Source organism: Sylvia atricapilla, chromosome 1 (genome assembly GCF_009819655.1).
Source record: "Sylvia atricapilla isolate bSylAtr1 chromosome 1, bSylAtr1.pri, whole genome shotgun sequence".
Classification (NCBI taxonomy): Eukaryota; Metazoa; Chordata; class Aves; order Passeriformes; family Sylviidae; genus Sylvia; species Sylvia atricapilla.
Window position 1 is genome coordinate 110,666,185 of NC_089140.1, and position 21,503 is coordinate 110,687,687.

At 40.3% G+C, this 21,503-nt stretch overlaps 1 protein-coding gene across 1 annotated transcript in view; it reads left to right on the forward strand.

The window, feature by feature from the left end:
- The window catches only part of SPIDR (scaffold protein involved in DNA repair), a 195,060-nt gene that overhangs the window by 12,074 nt on the left and 161,483 nt on the right, over positions 1–21,503 (forward strand). The window contains exon 5 of the mRNA XM_066330781.1: positions 400–557. Within this exon, the coding sequence (XP_066186878.1) occupies positions 400–557 (158 nt within the window). The remainder of the gene's footprint in view (positions 1–399; positions 558–21,503) is intronic.

Below are 21,503 nucleotides of genomic sequence, written 5' to 3' on the forward strand. Positions count from 1 at the left end.
GGCATTTGCTCAGAACAGTTATTTCTGAACAAGTACATGTGGAAAATCCAATGCAGCTGGGCAAAAAAGCCCCCTAACCAAATGATGGAAAAATTAATAATAGCTAAACTAAAAGGAACGCCATGCCTACCTGTACAGTTAAATGTACTGCCTCTCTGCAGACAGTACTTTGAAATATTTTTTTTTTTTTTTTTTTTGTATGTATGTAATTTTTATCCTTCCTCACAGAAAATTTTCGGCTAGTTGGATTCAGCTTTTGAGACACAAAATACTTGAACATAGGTAAAAAGTAATGTTGCAATTCTTTCCCCAAGTTTAAGATAGCTGTAGTATTACTCTGACTTTGTGCTTATAACAGATGCTGATTAAGAAAAACTCTTTTTACCAATGTTCTTTTAGATGAATTGAAAGTCATTGAGTGGGAGAAGGATACTGATTCCACCGATCAGTGCAATGGGTCAGAAAAAGAGGACAGCTTACTAGAGATATCAGACTCAGACTCTTGCACAAATACTAACTCTCTGCCTAAAAAAGAGGAGAATGATGAGCTTTGTAAGGTGAGAAACTGTTACAAGCTGAAGAAAAAAACCTGCTGCTGTAATTGTGGAATAATTCATATTTGTTTGCATTTGAATTGGGGCAGTGTGAGGATTTTCTTACCTTATCTTTTCAGAACAAATTCTATATCACAAGAATTTCAGGGCATTTTCTTTGACTGCCGAACCTCAAAACCAAAGCAGTGCCCCTCACACAGAGCTTGGTAGAGTGGTCACTGAATGACCAGAGGACTGAGGTGGGAAGGTGCCTCTGAAGAGTGCCTAGTCAAACCCCTCTGCTCACATCTGGAGAACTGAAGCTGGCTGTTCAGGGCTGTGTCAGGTTGTGTTTTGAGTATTTCTAAGAGCAGAGACTCCATAACTTCTTTGGGCAACATGTGCCATGCTTGGTCACCCTTGCAGTAAGGCAGCTTTTTCTTATATTAAAATTGAATTTCTTGTATTTCAAGGTGTGTTCAAAAAGTCATCAGGTGGGTGGGTTTCTCGCCAGAGATGATCATCTGGACTCTCTACAGTCCCTGGCTGCTTGTGGCAAGTCAGTGCCCAAATTTCCTGTAGTGTAGTGGGTGAGAGAGCATTTCTTGTTTCTCTTTAGTACTTTGAGACTGTGATTATCTAAAAATCCAGGTATTGGGAATAGGGCATGATGAGGTGAAGGAGTACCTGCAGGATTCCCTTTTCAGTGATGACGATTGCAGCGCTCCAGAAAGGGAAAGCAATGAGAACTGAATCTTACTGGCTAAGATATGGTAGCTACTTTTTTTTTTTACTGCAGAAAATCTAAGCTTCTTTCTAAAGAAGCATTCTGTGTCAACTATAGATCTTTATTTACTATCTTAGAGTGAACTGACCTGTGTGAAAAGACTTGAGCTGTGATGGTACCCTAGGCCAAAGTAACATTTGAGATGGGCTGCGCAGGGTCACTGTCCCTGGAGGTGCTCGAGCTAAGACTGGACGTGGCGCTTAGTGCCGTGGTGTAGCTGACATGGTGATGGTGTTTGTTCAGAGGTTGGATTCGATGATGCGAGGTCTTTTCCCACCCAGCTGGCTGTGATTTACTGCTGCGGGTGTGGGAGCGCCGGGGATCCCAGCTGGAGCAGCCCGGCAGAGGGCAGCGCAGGCCCGGGAACCTCGGCCGGCGGAGGCCATGGGGAAGGCTGTTAGCGAAGTGGATTAAAGCCTTATTGAAACTCGGTTCTGTATTAAAATGCTCGCGAGTGAGTGTGACAGGGAATCCTGCTCACGCAGGAGGGAGAGCAGCCTCCAGTTTCCCAGGAATCAGCCCCATGGCAGGGGCCGGAGCAGGGGACGGTGGCTCCATCCGTGGCCCCTCGCCACAGGGAGGACATTGAGGGGCTGAAGTCCAGGGAAGGGAGCTGGGGAAGGGTCTGGAGCACAAGTGTGATGAGGAGCGGCTGAGGGAGCTGGGGGTGTCCAGCCTGGAGAAAGGAGGCTCAGAGGAGACCTTAGTGCTCTCTACAACCACCTGAAAGGAGGCTGTAGCCAGGGGGGGTCAGGCTCTTCTCCCAGGTGACAAGTGAGGGGCCAAAAGAAATTGGCCTCCAACTGTGCCAGGGGAGCTCAGGTTGGACATCAGGACGAATTTATTCACAGGAAGAGCGATCAGACATTGGAAGGGGTGGCGCAGGAAGGTGGTGTAGTCACCAATCCCTGAAGGTATTTAAGGAAAAAACTGAATGTGGCACTTAGTGCCATGGTCTAGTTGAACACGATGTTTGGTCATAGGTTGGACTCGATCTTGGAGTCTTGTCCCACTTAATTGATTCTGTGAAACAGCAGGTTTGGCTGTGGCAACACGTGTGACCAGATGCTGGTCAGGCTCCTGTGGGTGTCAGTCCCACTCTAGCATCTATAGCTCAGAGTTCAGCAAGGGTTAGTAAAGTGTTTTCAAGTTTTGAAGAACTTATTTTATATAGCCCAAGTCCCAGGCTGCAGCATCAGAAGAGGCTGCATGGTCTGCATAAAGCTGTGAAAACTTTTGTGAAAAAGAATTGAGATTTATGCAAGTGGTAAAAGTTGTCCTGCTTTTATTATAGCAGCATGACTTATCCCAGTGTACATGGAAAGTTGGACAAATGTTATGAGACATGTTCATATTAGTAAGTGATGCTCCTGAGAGGGTTTTTTGGGATGTAACCATACTGTAATAAAAAGTTTTAATCTGACTAGAATAGTTATGCTAGTACAAAAGATGTGGGTACATTGGGAAACTGAGATTGTCCCTACGGATTTCCTCTTCCCCCCATCCCAGCTGGAGTGCCACACTGTGAGAATTTTGCTGGGTGGTCACCCTCAGCAGAAAAGTTTCTTCTGGGAATTCAGTGTATGCAGGAGGGTAAATCCCCAGTGATTGTTCTGCCTGCTGCCGTCTTTGTTTTGCTTTATTTGGGATATGCTGTTTTCCAAGGAAAAAATGGCTAGAAAAAAACTGCAGGCAAGCTGAGAGATTTCCAAGAGAGAATAGAAAAGCACTATTCACTATAGGAGGTCATTTGCTGTAAGAGTATTCTTTTAAAAAGCCTGTTAATTTGTGGCCTAGTTCATGGTGAGGGAAGGGAAAAAGCCAAATGTTGATATATCATCATTTTTGTGGTATTTACTAAATATCTAGAATCTAATGGAGTGTGTGGATAATCAGAAGACCATGAAATTTATTTTATGCCACTTCAAAATGTGCCAAATACCAAGAGGTTCTGGAGGTTTAGGATTACTGCCAAAATATCTTTATGGTAGTATTTACTCTTGGTAGGAATGTATTATGTTTCTACTGGGAAATGTCTTCCCCCCTCCCTTATATACTAATATATCTAATTTAAAAATTATTTCTATTCGGTGATAATTAACTGCATAGAAAAGCTTCATGTATTGTTTTGGTTGGAAGATAAGATTCTTGCTTATCTGTAAGCCGTAGAGCTGCAGACACGACTCAGTTTATGTTCCAAGTCCCTGTGCCGTGTCTTTCCTACAACTGTCCACTTCTGATGTGTAAAACTGCTTGATAGAGGATAATGAGGAAGGCAAGTTGAAGCTGGCCTTGTGATAGCAGCTAATTTTTGTCTTCAGTTCAAAATTTTTGAAGGAAGCATGTGCAAGATATGACAGGACCATGCTTTGCTTTACTTTAACTATTTTTAGGGGATGAGAGAGTTTTTTATGTTAGCTTTCATTTGACCTGTAAGTGGTTGCATTTTTGCTTGAGATGATATAGGACAAAGATCTGACAAGGTGATCCCAGAAGGTTCTATTCTTACAGTTTTTTGACTTCCAGTTACCAGTGGTGGATACCTAGGGGACTTGTATCTTGGAGAACATGGTACAAAAATAAAGATTAACCATTAGTGTTAGTTTTTCAGCATATGTGCTTTCCAAAAGAGCACCATGTAGTCACTTCAGAATTGAAAAACTCCATATTTTTATGCACTGGTAGTGCCTACTGTTTGCCAAACTTGTGTAGAGACTTTTTGTCTCATGAGCTGAAGTTCCATATTTAGTAAGAGCTGCTTATTTATGAATTATTATAAACTTAAATATTTATAAGTGTTAGCAATTAAATGCAAATGTGTGCTCAAATAGGTAAATTCCTCTCTCCTTCCATACTGCCTCTGAAACTGGGAGCTTTCTCTGGTCCTATGCCCTGAGTGGCATCATCTTCCCCACTTGAACCGTTCCTCAAAACACTTAATCCCTTAAAGTAGGCTAGCATTTGTATGGAGTATATAATTTTGGTATTTTACAAGAGTATGGTCTTTTCTTTGTGCCCTCTCTGGTAAATCCACTTTATCTGTTTCTGATGGTTAGCCAGATTTGCCTGCTTTACATGGGGAACAAGTGAGGTTTATCCCAGAATGTTGTGAGGAATTAGTCTTATGTGTTTGCTGTGTAGCACGAATAAAGCTTAACTGGTTACAGCAGATCCTCTTTATTGCACAGCACACTAATAAGTGCAGCAGACACTTGTCTGCTGATCTTAACTTCTGGTTTGGGTGAAAATTCATCAAAAAGTCACATGGTTAAGAGCTTCTTCCCTTTGAATTTTAGAACCATAGAATGGATTGGCTTGAAGGGAAAATTAAAGACCGTCCAGTTCCAAACACCTGACGTGGGCATCATCTTTCACTAGACCAGGTTGCTCAAAGCTCCATCCAACCTGTCCTTGAACACATCCACAACTTCTCTAGGCTGCTTTTTCCAGTCTCTCATCACCCTAACAGTAAAGATTTTCTCTCTAATATCTAATCTAAAGGTGCCGTGATTCAATTTAAAGCCATTGCCCCTTGCCCTGTTGCTACAAGACCTTGTAAGAAGTCCCTTTTCAGCTCTCTCATAGACATCTGGTAGGGACTGGAATACATAGAGAGTGCTAATATCCCCGAACTGTTATGCTGAATGAAGACAGACAACTGGAAAAGAGATTTGCCATGTGTTATGTGTTTCAAAACTCTTTAATAAATCCCTACCACATTCTTAGCTCTCTATTGTGCTGCAGTCTGTGTGACCTGACGGTGGGTGATCTGATGTGATACTGAATAATGTGCAAAAATTATTTAAATTTTGTGCAAAAGGTTTATTTTGGGGTTTTCCCTGAGTGGGGAACACATTATTTTAGAAGTCCTTCCTGCATGGATATATGTAGGTCTGTATCTTTTACCTGAGGCCTTCTGATCTTTCAAATTGAAGTTCATTCACTTGTTATGTTTGTGGATTTATTACTGTCTTAACCTGGCTCTTAAAAAAAGCCCTCAAAACAAATTATATCCTCCTGTGGCATTATATTCAGGGAGATTCAACGTACTTCATGAAATTCTGAAGAGGTCACTTAAAAGATGAGCAGGCCAAGATTTGCTGTTATTTCTGGACTTGCCTTTATGTCCTGGCTTTCTTGATCCATTATAATGGTAATTATAACTAACATTGGCTTGGTATTTAGAATTGAGTCTAGAACTATTGTTGTGTAACAATTTAAAACAGGTTATCTCAAGGTAGAGAATCATTATTATGGCAAATGGAATTTGTGTCATCCTGTCAGACGGATGACTTAACTTGGATAAAGGGTGATGATATGACCATGTTATTGCCAGCATTTACTTTTGTCAGTTCATTACTGTGGGTATTTCTTTTTTCTAATGTTCCATATATACAAAATACCCACAAGCTCCAAATTATTTCTAAATGTGTACTTTATGGAATAATTCAGATTGGAAACAATTTCAAGGTTTCTCCAGTTCAATCTGCACAAGTCAGTCTCAGAAGCAAGGTCAGACAAGGTTGCTTAGGGATTTATCTAGTTGGGTCCTGGAAAACTTGAAGGATGAAGACAGCAGTAACTCATCTGGGTGGCATTCTTCTCCCTTCTCTGTCTCTGTCCTCCTGTCTTTCCAAAAACAGGAACCTTACTTTTCTGGATAGAACTGGGTTCTTCATCCCTTTTAGGCAAGACCTACAGGTCAGCAGATTGCAACTCAATAGTGGTACAGAAACAGACACCTTTTCCTCCATGCCTACAAGGTGACAGGATTTATGCTGGAATTATCAGACAAAACTGAACCTGTCCACCAGCTGCTTTCTGCTGCATCCTGGCTGCAGGGATGTCTCTGCATCTTCTGATACTGGAATCAAGCCTTGAAGCTTTTTTTCCTTAGTCACAGGCAATATTTCCTCTCCCAAGTTTGTTTCCATGATTTGGTCAGATTATCAGAATAGGGAACAGGATGTTTCTAGGTGTGCTGTAGCTATTTGTGTTATAGCTAGCTTTTTTTCAGTCTGTAGTTAAACAATAACTCCATTAAGTTTAAAACAGGACTGATGATACTAGTTAAGCTAATACCTAAGTGGCTCAGATATTCCTTCCTTTGATGTTTAAATTGTCTTGGGACTATTTTTTTTTTATAGTTCTGGGACACAGGGGTTCAAGTGCCAGTGTGGCTGAATTGGCTCGTTATCCTCCTTAAGGACACAGTTATATGAGTGTCTTGGTACATGTTAGGTGTATTTTTGGTGGTGCAAAAATGCCTGAAGTCTGTGATGCCCATTTTAAAGGAAGCATCTTTGATCACAGTTTTCATAACTACAGGTGCTTTTGTAGGTGATCTACAGTGTTACTGAGGTAGCTGTGCTTCTTTGTACCTAGTTTGTGAAATTCCTGGATGACTAAGTTTAGCAGAGACTTCTGCATTCCACCTTTTGGATGTATGAAATCTGATGGATCGTGGCACCTATGACAGTGACATAAACAGATATTTATTAAGCCTTGCTGTCATTCCCAGAGTATATTTTTATGTTGTTTGAAGCACCAGGCTGTTTGTGAATGCTAATCCAGTGCCTCTGCTCTGTTTAACTTAAGGCTTCAGCTGAGTCCCATATTCCTTCTTACACAGCTCTGGAGAGCAACAACTTCAAGCGCAGCTGACAGCATTGCTATCTTGGCATCCATGTATTGAATGCCCCTCTCTATGTGGTCTTCCCACAGCCTCCCTAAGTCTGCCTGGTGTTTTAAACAAGATTCAAGAGGCCTGTGTTAGCTTTTCTGCAGCTGCATGCCACACAACGCATCTGCATTTCCTCAGGTCTGGCACCTCTCTAGGGCATGGCTCTTGACAGCACCACAGAGGATCTTCAGGAGTAATGGGGAGAAGCAAAACAGTATATGTTTGACCTGTCAGGACCCTGACCTCCATCTATTTATCTCTAAAGAGATAAAGCAAAGGAAGAGGGTCTCATCTGTCTCCTGTTGGTGGCTTGCCTGCATGCAGAGGAGGCTACAGGGACGAGTGGAGCATGCACTGCTGGGAGTGCAATGCTGTCCTTTGAAAGGAGAGAGAAGATAAAGCCAGAGGAATTAAAAACGTTAGTAAGAAGTTAAAGGCTTTTGTCTTGATGGTTTACTCACCTCTTATGAGGCTTCTGTTGTTTGCTATTATGGATAATTTACTGATAGTTTTGCCCTCTGCAAAGAGGTGTGAGCACAGTGAGAAAGCTGCTGAGTTTTGATTTTGTCTTCCAAACTGTCTCAGGAATCTTCAGGCTAAATTGGCGGAGAGATGATTTGAATTTGTTGGAAATTCATTTTGAAGAAATGGTGGAAGAGAAGTTTAGTGAGATACACAGGACTAGTCTTAATAATTTCTCTTTCTTATGAATGTGCTTTCTAAATATTGTAGTTCTGGAAGGAGACCTGAACAGAGTTGATTGGTGAATGTCTTGAATTCTCTAAAAGCCTTTGGTTCAGTCTTTCTTGTGGGTTTTCACGGTGCTTTAAAAATATTTTTATGATCTTTTAGTGGCTAGTTCTGTCACCCATTTTGTTAGTTCGTGGTGTCAGGAGAGGGACCTAATTTATTGGGGAAAATAAAATTCTTTTTTACTACCAAGGATGTTTGTTGCAACCAGTTGGGGAAAAAAACCATTGCATGTCATTTCAAGGTTCTTAGTGCAGTTGCAGCTTCCATTTTTTCTTAAGTGAATCTTACTGGCATTGAGGTTTGTGGCAGCAGTATAAGAAAGGTATGCATATGCCTTTCTCCAAAAAAATGCATGTGTAATACTGCCTACAATATGTCTTTCAAGTGAAAATAAGACACCTAAATGTCCAAGGTCATCCAATTCCTGGTAGAACAAGAAGAAAAGCATGAAGTGTACCAAAATCCTCCAACTATCCTTTTATTTAAGCTTCCTCTTCTAATATGTTCCCTGTCAATTTTCACCAAAACAGAAAAGTTTCTTTTGTAGTAAAGGTTAGTGTGTTGCAGGTCTTTGTAGAATCTACTGCACTGTGAAGATCTAGAAGTAAATTTATAATATCTTAGAAAACACAGAATTCTAAAGTAACCTCAGGGTTATTAAAAACCCCTGAGCTTTTTCCAGTGGGTTTCTCTTTAATGGATGATGCTTCTGTGTATCTCTTTAATGGATCAAACTCCTTCCATATCTATATATGGAAGAAGGCAGTTATGTGGGGTGTTTTGTGGTTGATTTAGGGGGGGTTGATTTGATTTATGGTTTTTTTTTAAGTCATGGCATTGTATCTTTAGCTTGTAAAGAATGCAGTTTGATGGTAAGGTGTGGGAAACAACTTTTGTTCCTGGCTCCCACTGCAGTGTGCAAGTGTGTTGGATAGGTAAGAGGAAGAAATAAAGGAGGGCAGAACAAATGGCATAAAATTGAGAATATGTATAATAGAAATTGAGAAATTTGGAGATATGAAATGTTGTTGGGTGAGGGGTTGACTTTCTTGGGAGCAGTAAGAAGGGACTGGGATGGTGTGAAAATGTAATATCTCTCTCATATCCAGTTTGTCAGGGTCTGTGTCATGTTCTGTGATAAGCAGTTTCTACACAAATACCTGAATCATCTGTAGATGGCAATTCAGATTTACAGTTCTTTTGTTATCAGGACACTCATGTTCCAGACTAACAACCCTGGTGACTGATTAACCCTTTCTGTGGAGATGGTCTCTACCTCCATAGCTGTAATATGTTGAAGTATGTTAAAGAGGATTTTGCCTGCTCTGTAGGAATCTGCTAGTGCATTCTTGTGTATAGACCAGCTGCTCCATCCCTTTCCATCCCCTCTAGGATAACATTATTTGCCTTCAAATGAGAGCAACAGCCTTGACTACCTGCTGGTTTTATCTTTGTCCTCAATCTCTCTGGAAATACGCTATGAAATTGTTACTTCATATGATATCTTTCCCACTACTCACGACTTCAGCTGAGCTTTGTTATTCCAACTTCCTGGACACATGGAGAAGCTGTTGCACATGGCTGTTGATTCACTGCTCAATCCCAGCACAGTGGCATTCTTTTTGACTCAGTCCCAGTCGTTCTCCTCCTACTCTGTCTCTTAAGCACAAGTTAGTCTTTCATTCTCTTGTCCCCATTCACCTTCACCTGGCCATCGTTTGGTGTCAGTACACTGGTTCTGTCTTGCCTAATACAACATTTTAGTCCTGTGCCACCAAGTACTCTCATCTGGTTGCAACCCTTTAGAAACACTGATTGCAGCAAACTTGTTGCTGTTTTGCAGACACCTTGACACCTTCCTGTGCATGGGAAAGGGAACATTAAAGCTAAGTCAGAAAACCAGACTAGAACTGTCTACTTGTGAAGGCAGACGTGTTGGGCAGAGCACCTTCATCCTGACCTAAATAGCTGTGTATGGGTAGAGTTGAGGTTTGTTCTGGGTTTTAAATACTCTGAAAGGCTGCTAAAAACAACATAACTTTAAGAATCCCCTAAGCCTGCACACAAACTGTACTTGTGGATAATAGCTTTGGTCTTTCCAGTCACAAGAAAAAGGTGCAGTGGTACTCGAAAAGCTTCAGAGCAAGTTGATAAGAGCAAAAAGTTCTAGAGAGTAGAAATCTTCAACCTTTTAAAGAGATTGCTATGGAGAGGGCATAAAAGAAACCTATGTCTCATAAATAGATAAGAAGTGAGCCAAATGACTGCCTACTGTCTCAAACGAAGAGGCATCAAGTGAAACTAGCAGGTTGATTCAACATCAAAACGGAGTTGATTCATTCCACCAGATGAGCTGCTGAACTCCTTGTCACAGAATGACACAGATTCTGCTGAAAGGTTACATGGGTTCAAGACCAACTGGACAAACTCAAGGAAGACAAGACAAATCTATCAAGAATTAACTACAAAGATCTTGCCTCTAGTAGCCAGAAACAGGAATCAGGAAGACTCTTCTGTGGCAACACTGCTGCGTGCGTGTCCTGCTTTAAACTCTTCCCTAAACATCTGACATTAATCATAGTTGGAGACAAAAGCAAGGGGCTAGAATGATCCTTGGTAGACTCCCCTTCAGCTATTCTCATGTTTGTGTTTTTCAGTGTGTATGAATTTTGTCCTTTTTACCATCGCCACCCTGGGTGCTTGCTTTGCAGAGCAATTGAGCAGTCACATACCAAAAGACAATGTTGCAAACGAGTCTCCACTTCATCAGTGCAGTGGATACCCTTTGTAGCTGTAGTTCTCTACCACCTGCTGCTCCGTGTGGCTTCTGCAGGGTGTTCTTTCACGTAGCCTAGTTTATGCTTACCTCATGTTTTTAATAAAGCTTTCTGTAAAGACACAGGGCAGGAGAGGAGCTTTTGAGACAGCATGGGTTTTGTAGAGAATGATGGCTTTAGCCAGACTTGTTTAGAGAAGAGTTTAGCTTCCCTGGAGTGGGCTTCAGAGAATTAAGTTTCTTTGATTTGCTTAATTAGGTGAGGGAGAAGTGTGAAGGTAAGTCTGAGCTTTTTTGTTAATGTTTTATTTATTTGTTTATTTAAATCTTTAAATTTTATGCTAATTGGAAAAGCACTATGTTGGGGATTTTTAAACATAAACATTTGTTGAAGTACATTGAAGCATCATGAAAGAAAAAAAATTTGCTTTTGCCAAGTTGTGAATCCGGTATGTTCCAATAATAATGTGATTTGTCTAGGATACGAGGCATGTCAGTATCTTTTTAGAATGGGAAAACACTATAACTAGTGTTATATTCCTTGTATAAAAGGAATAAATAAATACCTCAATCTAACAGTACACTATCTGTTTAAAGGCAGAATGTGAAAATAACCTTTTATTTCTGATTATTGCAGATGAAGCATCATGTTGTCTTTTAGTAAGTTCTTTGCAGATTTGTACAGAGAAAAGAATTAATATTATGGGCAGTAATGTAATGGTTTTACATAGCTGTTAGTAGAACCAGATTATATAGCTGTATACCAGGACACTTTACAGAAGCTTTGACTTACTTGTTCCTCCTATGTGGAACTCAACAGATTAATCCTTATAATGTGAGATATTTGTGGTGCATTGGAAGGATATAAGAGTCTTTGTATGGTGTTCGTGTACTGGTTTAAAGAAGGAAGGGCCCAAAGCATCTCTTTGGACTAAGAAACTGTCATCAGGCTCAGTTTGTAGTAATTGGAGGGGGAGAAGAGATGTATTTTCTCTTGAATAGTTTATGGGTGGAATGGTGGATTAAGAAATACCGGGTTAAGTAAACTGTTTGAAGGGTACAAATTTAGGACGAGGAAATAAAACAGGACATAATTGCCGCTCTCATGGCTAAAAAGCAATGAGCCAGACAATAGATAAGAGTGTCGGTTTGAACAACAACAAAACCAATGTTTCTACATGAAACAAGTCTGAAACAAATGCCAGGAGGGTGATTATTCCCATCTACTTGTAACCTTTATATGCACTTGAGTCTAGTTTTCCTATGCAAACAGTATAGCTAGGTTTGTTCCTTACATTATTTTTGACTTGTGGCTTACATTATTTACAATTTAGAGATTCTGTGATGCTTTTTTCATCTGAAAAAGCATTTCACTGTTAAAAACTTTCCACTAACCACAGCAGTTGTGAAGGGAAAAGGTAGTTAAGCAGGCATCAAAACAGGGCAGAGAATTCTATTTTTTTTGTTGTTGTGTTTTTGCATGGCATTACAATTTTAGATAAATGATACCCATACAGATTTATGTCTTCTCAAATCTAATGAACTCAGAGGAAAAATCTGTGGCAAAATCTCTGGTTTGGCTTCTTTACTGTTAAAAAAAAAGAAGTAAGAAAACCTGAATGTATCACTCTTGTTGATAATGAAGATGCTTTGTTGATTCATGACTTTAACAACTAGCTGTAAGTGAAAAATATTTCACATATCTCCTTAGTGGTTCAACTAATTGGATGCTGAGTATAAATTTTTGAGTTAGCATAGTTCATTTTGTTGGGAGGTAAGTGGAAGAAATCATAGTTTGGGAAATAATGAAAAGTAAATAATGGAAAGGAGAACTAGGACATGATTTTTTATAGGATTTGAAGGCAGCATAACTTCTATGCCACCCTTTTGCGATACAACTCACTTTTTGAAGGCAAGAATGACAGTAAGATTTGAGGGGAAGGAGTTGCATTATGTTATTAAAAAGTACCCAACATAATTTTTTGTTTGTGTAACTTTGCAGCTACTTCTGCACTTCACGAGCAACTTCTTGCACTTTCAGTGCAGAAGTTGCCCGTGACTTCAAAAATTTGGTTGTGAAGAAACAAAACTTTTTTCATCCTCTGCATGTGAGTTTCAGGGTTTTCAAATGCTAGTCATCTGTTAATTGCCATCAATTAATTTGTAAGGATTTTGGAAAGTGGTGGTGGAAGTTTTCTCTCTGCCTTGCATGCTCCAGACTCTCTGAACTCTTCCCTTACTCTGAAGTGAGAAGTAATAATGTAGATGATAATCATTCACCTTTGATACAGTCATGATCCTTGTTGTCATCATAGAGCGGAAAAAGTAAGGCTGCTGGTGATATAATGTGTAGTGGTTTATTTTCACATTTTGAGCAGGGAGAGATGATTTAAGAGACCACTGGATGCTAATTTCTGTTGCTTTGTTACCATGCATTTTAAATGGAAGAACAGCAAATGGATTTAATTTTTATAAGACTTGCAGCCAGTAATTGTAAAAATTCTCCATCTGCTAGCAGCTAGTGTAAGCAGCACTAGCTGTTTTTGAAAAGAAAAAAGATGCTTGTGTTTTCCTGATCTGGAATGAACTGGAATGATTGAATGAAATGTTCTGAAGGAGGTCCCCGAGTGTTGGTAGTATTGTAAGGTTGAACTGCAAGAAAAATATCATTCAGTGTATTTTTTTGATCAGCACTATGACTCTTTAAAAATGCACTTTATTGCTCAGGCTCGTTATCTGCCACAAATTCACTGAATAGAGGTTGCCACTTCTTTTTGTGCATTTTGGTACAGTTCTCAGCATAACACTCATTATCTTTTTTGAGACTTCTTTAGATGTTGCAGCAATAATAAACCACAACAACTTAATCAGAAATCTATGGCTGGTCACCAACCTGTGGTCCCTTCCAGTGACTTTTTTGTTGATGTTAAAAACATTAATTAGAATATAGGAAGTTCTACTATATTACCAGAATTCTGCAGAATTCGCTTTAAAAGCGGTTGCACTTCTTTTTCTGCAGAAAATTCTAATCACCTAGTAAGTCAAATGATGCTCCATTGAGAAGTTCTGGAGTTGTAGGTCACCTCACTCCTCAGGAGTGTATCAGGGAAGAAGCATTTGCTAGCTTTGTGCTTCTTTGCTTTTTGCACCTCACATGGACCACTGTCCCAGATAGGATGCTGAGTTCAAGTCTCTGGCCTGACTTGTTCTTGCTGTTCTCACTTGGTTTCCTTCATCTCCACAATTTTTTAATTGCTGCTTTATTGTGTGTTTAAGTCCTCAGCTTCCAAAGCCTTGTTAACATGTTATCTTATGTGGCATTATGCCAGTGTTGATGGGATTAAAGCAAAAGGAAGCCCTGGTTTGCTGCTTGCATCTAAAATGAGAAACAAATCTGATCGGTTATTTCTGTTTAGTGAAACTGAAGCTTTGTACCTGGTGCCCCAGTCTGTCTGGCAGGCATTAGTCCCAATCCCTGCAGTTTCTTTTTGCAAGCAAGAATAGTGTTTTAAGTTCTGCTACGTGAAACTAGACTTATTGCATGCATAGAAATCTAAACAAACAATGCTGGAAAAAGTTAAAAAGGAGTTCTTTTGTTTGGTTTTATGAGCTTAACTATGTAGTGTTGGAAAGAGAGGAGACTGAACTGTGGAAAATCAATACTTGCTAAAACTCTGGAAGACCACACAGAGGACAAACTAAGGCAAACTAGTCCATAATGAAGCAGAAACATAAGACTAAAGTGAAGAAGGTGATAATTATGGACATAAAGAATTAACAATACTTAAGAATGGATTTAAGGCTGAAGACACCAACTTGACATTTTATTTAAGTAAGATGTGAGTACAAATCTGTTTTAACATTGTGAAACTCTGTAGAATGCAGAAGCCCGATGGGTTGTATTACTTTGTTTCTGTGGTTAAAATGTGGTCACTACTACAGGTGTGTATGTTTGTTTTTAGAAAAATACCTCAACCTGCACTGGCTTTTGAAAAAGAAAACACACACATCAACCCTAAGCTGTAATTGGTAAAAATAAAAACAAGCATCTAAAAATATGTTGCCATATGTAGCTGGCAAGGAGCATCATCTCCTTTCCTGCAAACAGTAATAATGTCTGTTTAATAAATTGAAAGGTCTTGAGTTTTGTATACATAGTCAGGTGCAATTTGTTTGCCTCTGTCTGTATTTATTGTAACCACAGATCACATAAATCCTCTTGTGTTGCCCTGTAGGTAGCGTGACATTTTTTCCTTTCACTCATTTTCTGTGCATTTCATTTGGTAATAAGTCATTTCCAGACCAAAGTGTTGTGAGGACTGACAGATTGGATGTCTTAAAAAAACAATGGAAATAAAATGCTTCGAGTTAAAATGTTGCAGAAGCTGAAATGCAACACCAGCCTAATTGTGGCGTTATCCTGGGTTTACTCACCTATGAATTTGATTGTATCAGTCATGTGCTACCGCACTTCCTGCTGCTCTGAAGTCATGTTTCTGTGTTGCTTCTGCACTCAACGACTCACTCTTGTTATGGATATGTCCTAGATTCTTTCCTCTGACCCTCCAAATGGGTATTTTAACTATGTTTAAAAAGAGGTGAGGAGAAAGTAGGCAAACATGTTAGATTGTCAGGTTCTGCAACATTACAGACAGCAAGTGCTCTTCACTTTATTAGCAAATGACCCAACTCTCAAATTAGTGACTTGGCATGCTAACGGAACTACATGATATTTCTATGCCTTTTCAGTATCTGAGTCTTTCTTACACTTGTTTTTAAGGAGTATGAGCCATCTGATAAAAATCTCCTTCATTTAAAATGACAGTTTTGTATTTAGGAAAATTCTTGCTTATATTTTTTTTTCCTACGTAGTGAGTATGTAACTAGATGTAGTTGTGTGCTGTTGTGATTGCTTTCATATGTGCATAGTTGAACAAGATTAGAGATGGCTCATGATTCAGCTGTGCTTTGAAAATGGGATTTTACCATTAAACTTGTGGATAGGTGTGGTTTTATTTTATGTATGTTAAATAAAAACATGCTTCAGTTGAAAGTTTTAATTCAAGCAGTGTATACTAAACTCAGGGAGTGTGTTACTCTGATTTTGGTCCTGGTGCAGCTTCTTGCATGCAATCACTTGCTATTCCATAAACTGCAAATGGAAATGTGACAGAACTCCATGTTCCAGAGAGATGAAGTGGTTTAGGAGAGAGAGAGAGGGGCAGTGGATGGCCTTGCTGGCTTTTGTGGTCAGCTACAAAACATGAGGACTTGTTGCTTTATCTTTTAATTGTAGGAGATGTCAACTAATTTGGGTTTTTTTCATATCCCATTCACAGATCTGAAGGGTGTAGGAACAAACTATTTTATTGAATACACACTTTAATAAAGAATTAATCTCACCTTTTTTGAGCAAACAGTGCTGTTCATTTGTTTAAAGGCTCTAAACCATGCTGGGTGTTAGGAAGACAAGTAGCCTGCATGATTGCGGTAAGTGTGTCACATCCTGCCCTCAACTTTGCCCTCCTTGGAGGCTCTGGCAGTCTCTCTGTGGTTTGCCCACTAGCCAGCTGGGAGTGGCTCGAGAAAACTTCTCTAACCTGTGGATCTGGTTCTCGAGCAAACTTTCAGACTTAACAGTATCTTGGTGCTCCTTGCCAAACCCAATTAGGAGAGAGGCGAGGGTACTGGGGCAGGCTTTCAAAGTTTCACGGAAGACTCATCTGTAATTTTGTGACAAATTTAATTGTGTGTATTCAAAGCATGTAGTATGAAGACTGCTGCGGGGCTTTTTCCTCCTTGACAACCCAGTCAACTCCTTCGTAAACATGAGACTACCAAAGAGCTTCCCTCTTCTGTGAAAATCTTCCCCCCATCTCTGCTGCGGGACTAGTGTTTCTGGCTGTGTTTGGAGGGGAATGGGCAGGCAGCTGCTTTGACATTAGAAGTGTACAGTGTCGAGGCCAGCACATCTTTGTTAAATAAATATGAACTGTTCCTTTCATAGGGATTCTTAAAGATAACTATCAAGTCAAGGCATGTCACTGGAAATTTGCGTGTTGTTTGAATTCCCTGTCATTTTTGTCATCAGCAATCTTTGTATTTCTTACTTGAATGCCGTTTCTCCCTGTAACTTGCCAAACTCTGAATTCACTTTCTCTGCTACTTGTACCTTCTTGGATCTGGAGTCTGACCATAAAAAGACTACGTTAGAAACTAGGTCCACTATTTTTTCTTTTGCCCTGTGAAAATTTTCACTTATGCGTGGCTGTGTCAAAAGATTGTAGATTGTTTATATGGAGCTTTAAAGTTACTCATTCTTCAAGTAGTTCCATTCTCTGCTTTACCCTGATTAACATTTGTGGGTTTTTTCACATGTGAATGGGCTCTTGCTGTATCCCACAGTAAGAAAAAAAAAAAATAACCAAAACAACATAAGAATTATGTATATTTTTGATCTCACTAGACTTTTTTTTTTATTTTAGGATGCAGTTACTCAGAAAATGGCATTTTGAGCATCAGGAAATTATATGCACAGAACATAAACACTTGAGGGTTTTGTGAATTTTTTTCACCCTTGGGGAGTTCAAGTAGAATTCTTTTCCCTACTGTTACGGTATTGAAGCTAGTACTATTTTAATTTGAAAGGCATAAGCAGAATTCTGGGTGGAAGAAAAGGTGTTTTGAAACAGTTTTCTGTGATGCTAAACAGGGACTCCAGAAAGGGCCTAATTGCTTCCTATGCAAGTTTTACTTGTCTCTTTGGTTAGCAGGTGGTTTATTTCTATAGTTGTAAGTGTGTAATAGTAAAGGTGAAAAATAGTCAGTGCAACTTTCAGACATAACATGGTCTCAGGATGGTGGAAGAACTGGCCAGAGATGTGGATTGTCTGCTAGATGCATATCTTTTTAGAGAATCTATAACTAGACAAAAATGTTGTCATCTCTCAGCTGATGGATGAAGGGTGGTGAGACACTGGATAAGATATTAACTAATGCAGCTTTCAGTTTGCACTGAAATGGTGGAAGCAGTAGGGGCTGTTCAAGTAGAGAGAAATTTTGTCTTGCCATCTCCTTATATGTTCCTGGAATGGTATGGACTGAGTGCTAGGCTGAGGATGTGCGTGCAGAAGGTAATGAGGATGAAGCTGGATCTGTGTTCCTGTTGTCATGAGTGATGGCGTGGCTGTGAAGCATTACTGGAGGCTTGTGCCATCAGGAAGCTGGTGGCAGGTACAGGCCTGAATAGTAGAGAGTCTCCTCAGCAGGTGAGTGTGAGCTGGTTTTGATCCTGCACTGACAGGTGTCAAATGTCGTGATCAGTCACTGAAGAGGAGAATAGGGTGTCAGTGAGATAAGAGGTGACCAGTGAGAAGAAGGAAAAGGGCTTGAGGCCTGGCTTCGGAGAGAAAGAGGGCTGCTCTGGGAGGGAGGAAATGCAGAAAAGGGAAGTAATAGCAATATGGAGTGTGGAGGAAGCACATACAGTTCCTTAAGTTTATTTTGCCTGTCCTCCTTCTACTTGTGTGCTTGTCATCTGGTGACAAGGTGTTAGCATAATCCATTGGTGAGTGACATAACTGTGTCACCGATCATCCCCTAGAGGTTTGGGGTGCCTGCTGTGCTGCCTCTGGGTGAGGGTTGGGCAAAGGGGGTGAGTCAGGGGCAGCCCTGGCAACGCAGCCGCTGTCTGCCCTCACTGCCTGGCTGAGTGCTGCACTGGAATTTTCCAGGTAGGGCACAGATAGAGGTGAGAGGGAGAGCGCGTGGGACGGGATTTGGACAGGGAAGGGCTCGTCCTGGGGAGAGCTACCCATATGCCGAGCCTCTGGTACGTAAGGGAACACCAGTAATAAATAAACTAATAAATCGGGGGAAAACGCAGCAGACACATTTAAAAACCTCTAACGCTGCCTTTGCGTTTTATTACCTTTTCATTACCATTTTCCTTTATTAATTTGAAACATGCACTGACTTTTTTTTTTTTTTTTTCTCTCTCCCTCTCCAGCGTGGATTTCAACACATAGTTGTGCGGGTGCCAAGAACACTGTGTTCTGTTAAGTCACGGGGTGACGTCGGGCGCTGGCCGCCCGCCAACCTGGGTCAAGTTCATTCAAATAAGTTTCAGCGGCAGCCCTCGCTGCCCCAGCCCCAACAGTCCTGCCTTCGTGTGGTAGATGGCTCTCTTGCGTTAGTTTTCCGGAGAGCTTGGGATTTCAGGGCTTTAAATTTTACAGGCTTTTGGATTTTCCGTCATGTTTGCAGAAGGATTAACCGAGAAAAAAAAAAGGGGGAAAAAAGAAATAGCCTGACCTCACATGAATCTGTGAGGAGAGACTAGGAGATGGCTATGGGTTTACGGAGCAGAACAAGGTCTGCGAGTTGGGGCGTGTGTTCCTCTGCCCACTGATTTTTATTATTTCGTTTTGGTTTTTTTACTCCTGTCCTTGGATGGCTTTTCATCATGATGTAAAGACTTTGTGTCTTTAAAGCAGGAGCTACTTCTGAGTTTCCAGTGACAGTCCTGTTCACGACAGAAATAGATGAAACGGCACAAAGTGTGTGAAAGCAGCAATGGCTATGCTAGATTAATCACTTCCCTTTCCTACGGGATTTTGTATTTTGCTCTCTTAGTTCTTGAACTTTGGACTGCTCCTAAAAATGCATTAAGCAGAAAAATCTATTGGTCGGGGTGAGCTTCCCATGTACAGGATTATCCCATGTCATGGTGTTAAAAAATCAGGCCAGTTTTCTCAGTCTCTTTATTCCAGCTTCCCTTTCAGGGGACTGTGTTGTTGCTACTTTGCATAGCAGCATACTTTTCCTTCCTGTAACCCTACCAGAAATCACACTAGATCCCCTCCCCTTCACTTCCAGTAACTGCTCTGTGAGCAATAATTTTGGAACTACTGGCAAAATAAGAGTCTTTGACAAGCTTCTAACATCCTTAGAGCAGGACAGCATTTGTAACACCAGAGACATCACTAAATGGTCTCTAAGACAGCTGTTGATATTTTAGTGTTTAATGAGAAACCCATTCTTCCTGTTTGCTTCTGGGATATGTATTTTTAATTAAGAATGAGGTCTCTGGGAAAACTTGGTGTTTCCAGAGAGAGCTGATTGGTTTTAAAGAGAATAGAGAAGTGAAATTGCAGGTCATGATTTAGATCTGTTTTCACCATCTCTCGTTTGGACAGATTAGCCATTTTATTTTTATTCTTTTTAGCTGTGCACCAAGTTTCTACGTCCTGGCTCACTTGATATTTGGCTTTTAAGGGAGAGAAACATAGTAGTGTCAGGTTCCCATGATTCAACACCCACTCCTGAGTTACCTGTTGGTGCTTGCTGGCTTATCTTCTCTGTGTGGGAGAGTGGAGGATGATCAGATTTGTGTTCATCACTAGATGTCACTCACTTGCAATTACTTAAAGTACCTTTCAGGGCAAAATTAAAAGAAACAAGAAACTATTGCTTTCTACCTCACCCAGTTTGGGTGTGTGTGGGGGAAGAAAATGGTGTGAAATCTGAAAAAGAGTATTTTTTCATCCTTCTTTCCCATAAAACTATTGTATGTGGCATTTTGTAATTTTATTGCTTTAAGTGTGTCTTAGTCTGTTGGCTTTTTTTCTGGTATAGTTCCATTGATGTAAGATAATATTTTCTTGTATATTTCAATTATCTTTTCTGCTCTCTTATCAAGAGTGTAAAAACTTGAAGAATAGCAGATAGCATGTAAAAGGGAAATCTAGCTCAAGGGAGGTGCAGTGATGTAACTACAGGATCATTTGAGAGAATGCTTGGAAAAAAAAGAGATGACAGGACTCAAAATTGTTCCTGGAACTTGACCGCTGCGTTATGTTGGGCAAAGGATGCTGATTAAAAACTGTGCACATATAAAAATGATTTATCTTTGTGCTGTTTAACAAATTATGTGGAATGTGATGCCTCAGCTGGGTCCTGTTCAGCCTCCTCTTTCATCAAATGATTAGTGTGGGGAACGTATGTTCAGTTGTTGAAATGCAGAATATTTCAAAATTCTAACACCATTGCTGAATAAATAAAAGCGAGGGAGAGGAGGAAGGTTAAACAGTGAAACTCAATAGATTTGTTCAGTGCACACCAAATGCTCTAAGTATTTTATTCCAGAGGAAGATTTTTCAAAGACTATACAAGTGTCCATGTGGATAGCTGCAAACGTTATTGGCAAGGATGACAAATTTATTTTCCTGTATGTCTCACCCTTCCCCTGTATTTTTCACTTGAAATGGGATGTGTGTTTTATCCAGCCTGGTTCTGTCATTTGGTTTGGGGGCTGGGACTGCTGTGGATTAGAATGTTTTGTAGACTGCACCTTCCCTCCTTTGTGTCCAAGTGAACTGGTCTGGATTGTATCTGTCTCCTTGGGAAATTGAATCTCCTGGATGGTCTCGAGGCAGTAGTCACTGGGCAGTGTTCTCGAAATGGCTTCACTGATGTTAAATATGAACTTGGAGCATTGGTAAAAAAAATGGTGGAAAACCAAAGCTTGTCTATTGTGCATTTCTTTTTCATCCCGTCTCCTGTGTAACCAGAAGCGTAAATTCAAAAGGTATAACTATATACAGAAATTACCTTCCCCCACCCTGTCTTATACTAGAATAGTAGAGGCTATTTGAGATCCTCCTACTTCTCTGAGAAAGGTGACCTAAGCCAAAGAAACCCCTTCTAGACAAAAGTCATGATTCCTGCAAACCTACAATGATGATTTGCTGGAAGTAACAATAATAGAGCAAATCTCCTATGTGGATATCCAGAGAAGCTACGTGCTAACCGTATAAACACATAAATCTCCTAAGCTCTGTGTCAGACCCCGTGTTTACAATGTCTTTGCTCATATTTAGGCCCTAAAACCAGCATGAATTTCTTATGACAGCTGAGAAGAAAACACGCAGCCTCCACTGATACCTGCACAGATATGACAGAACTCTTAAT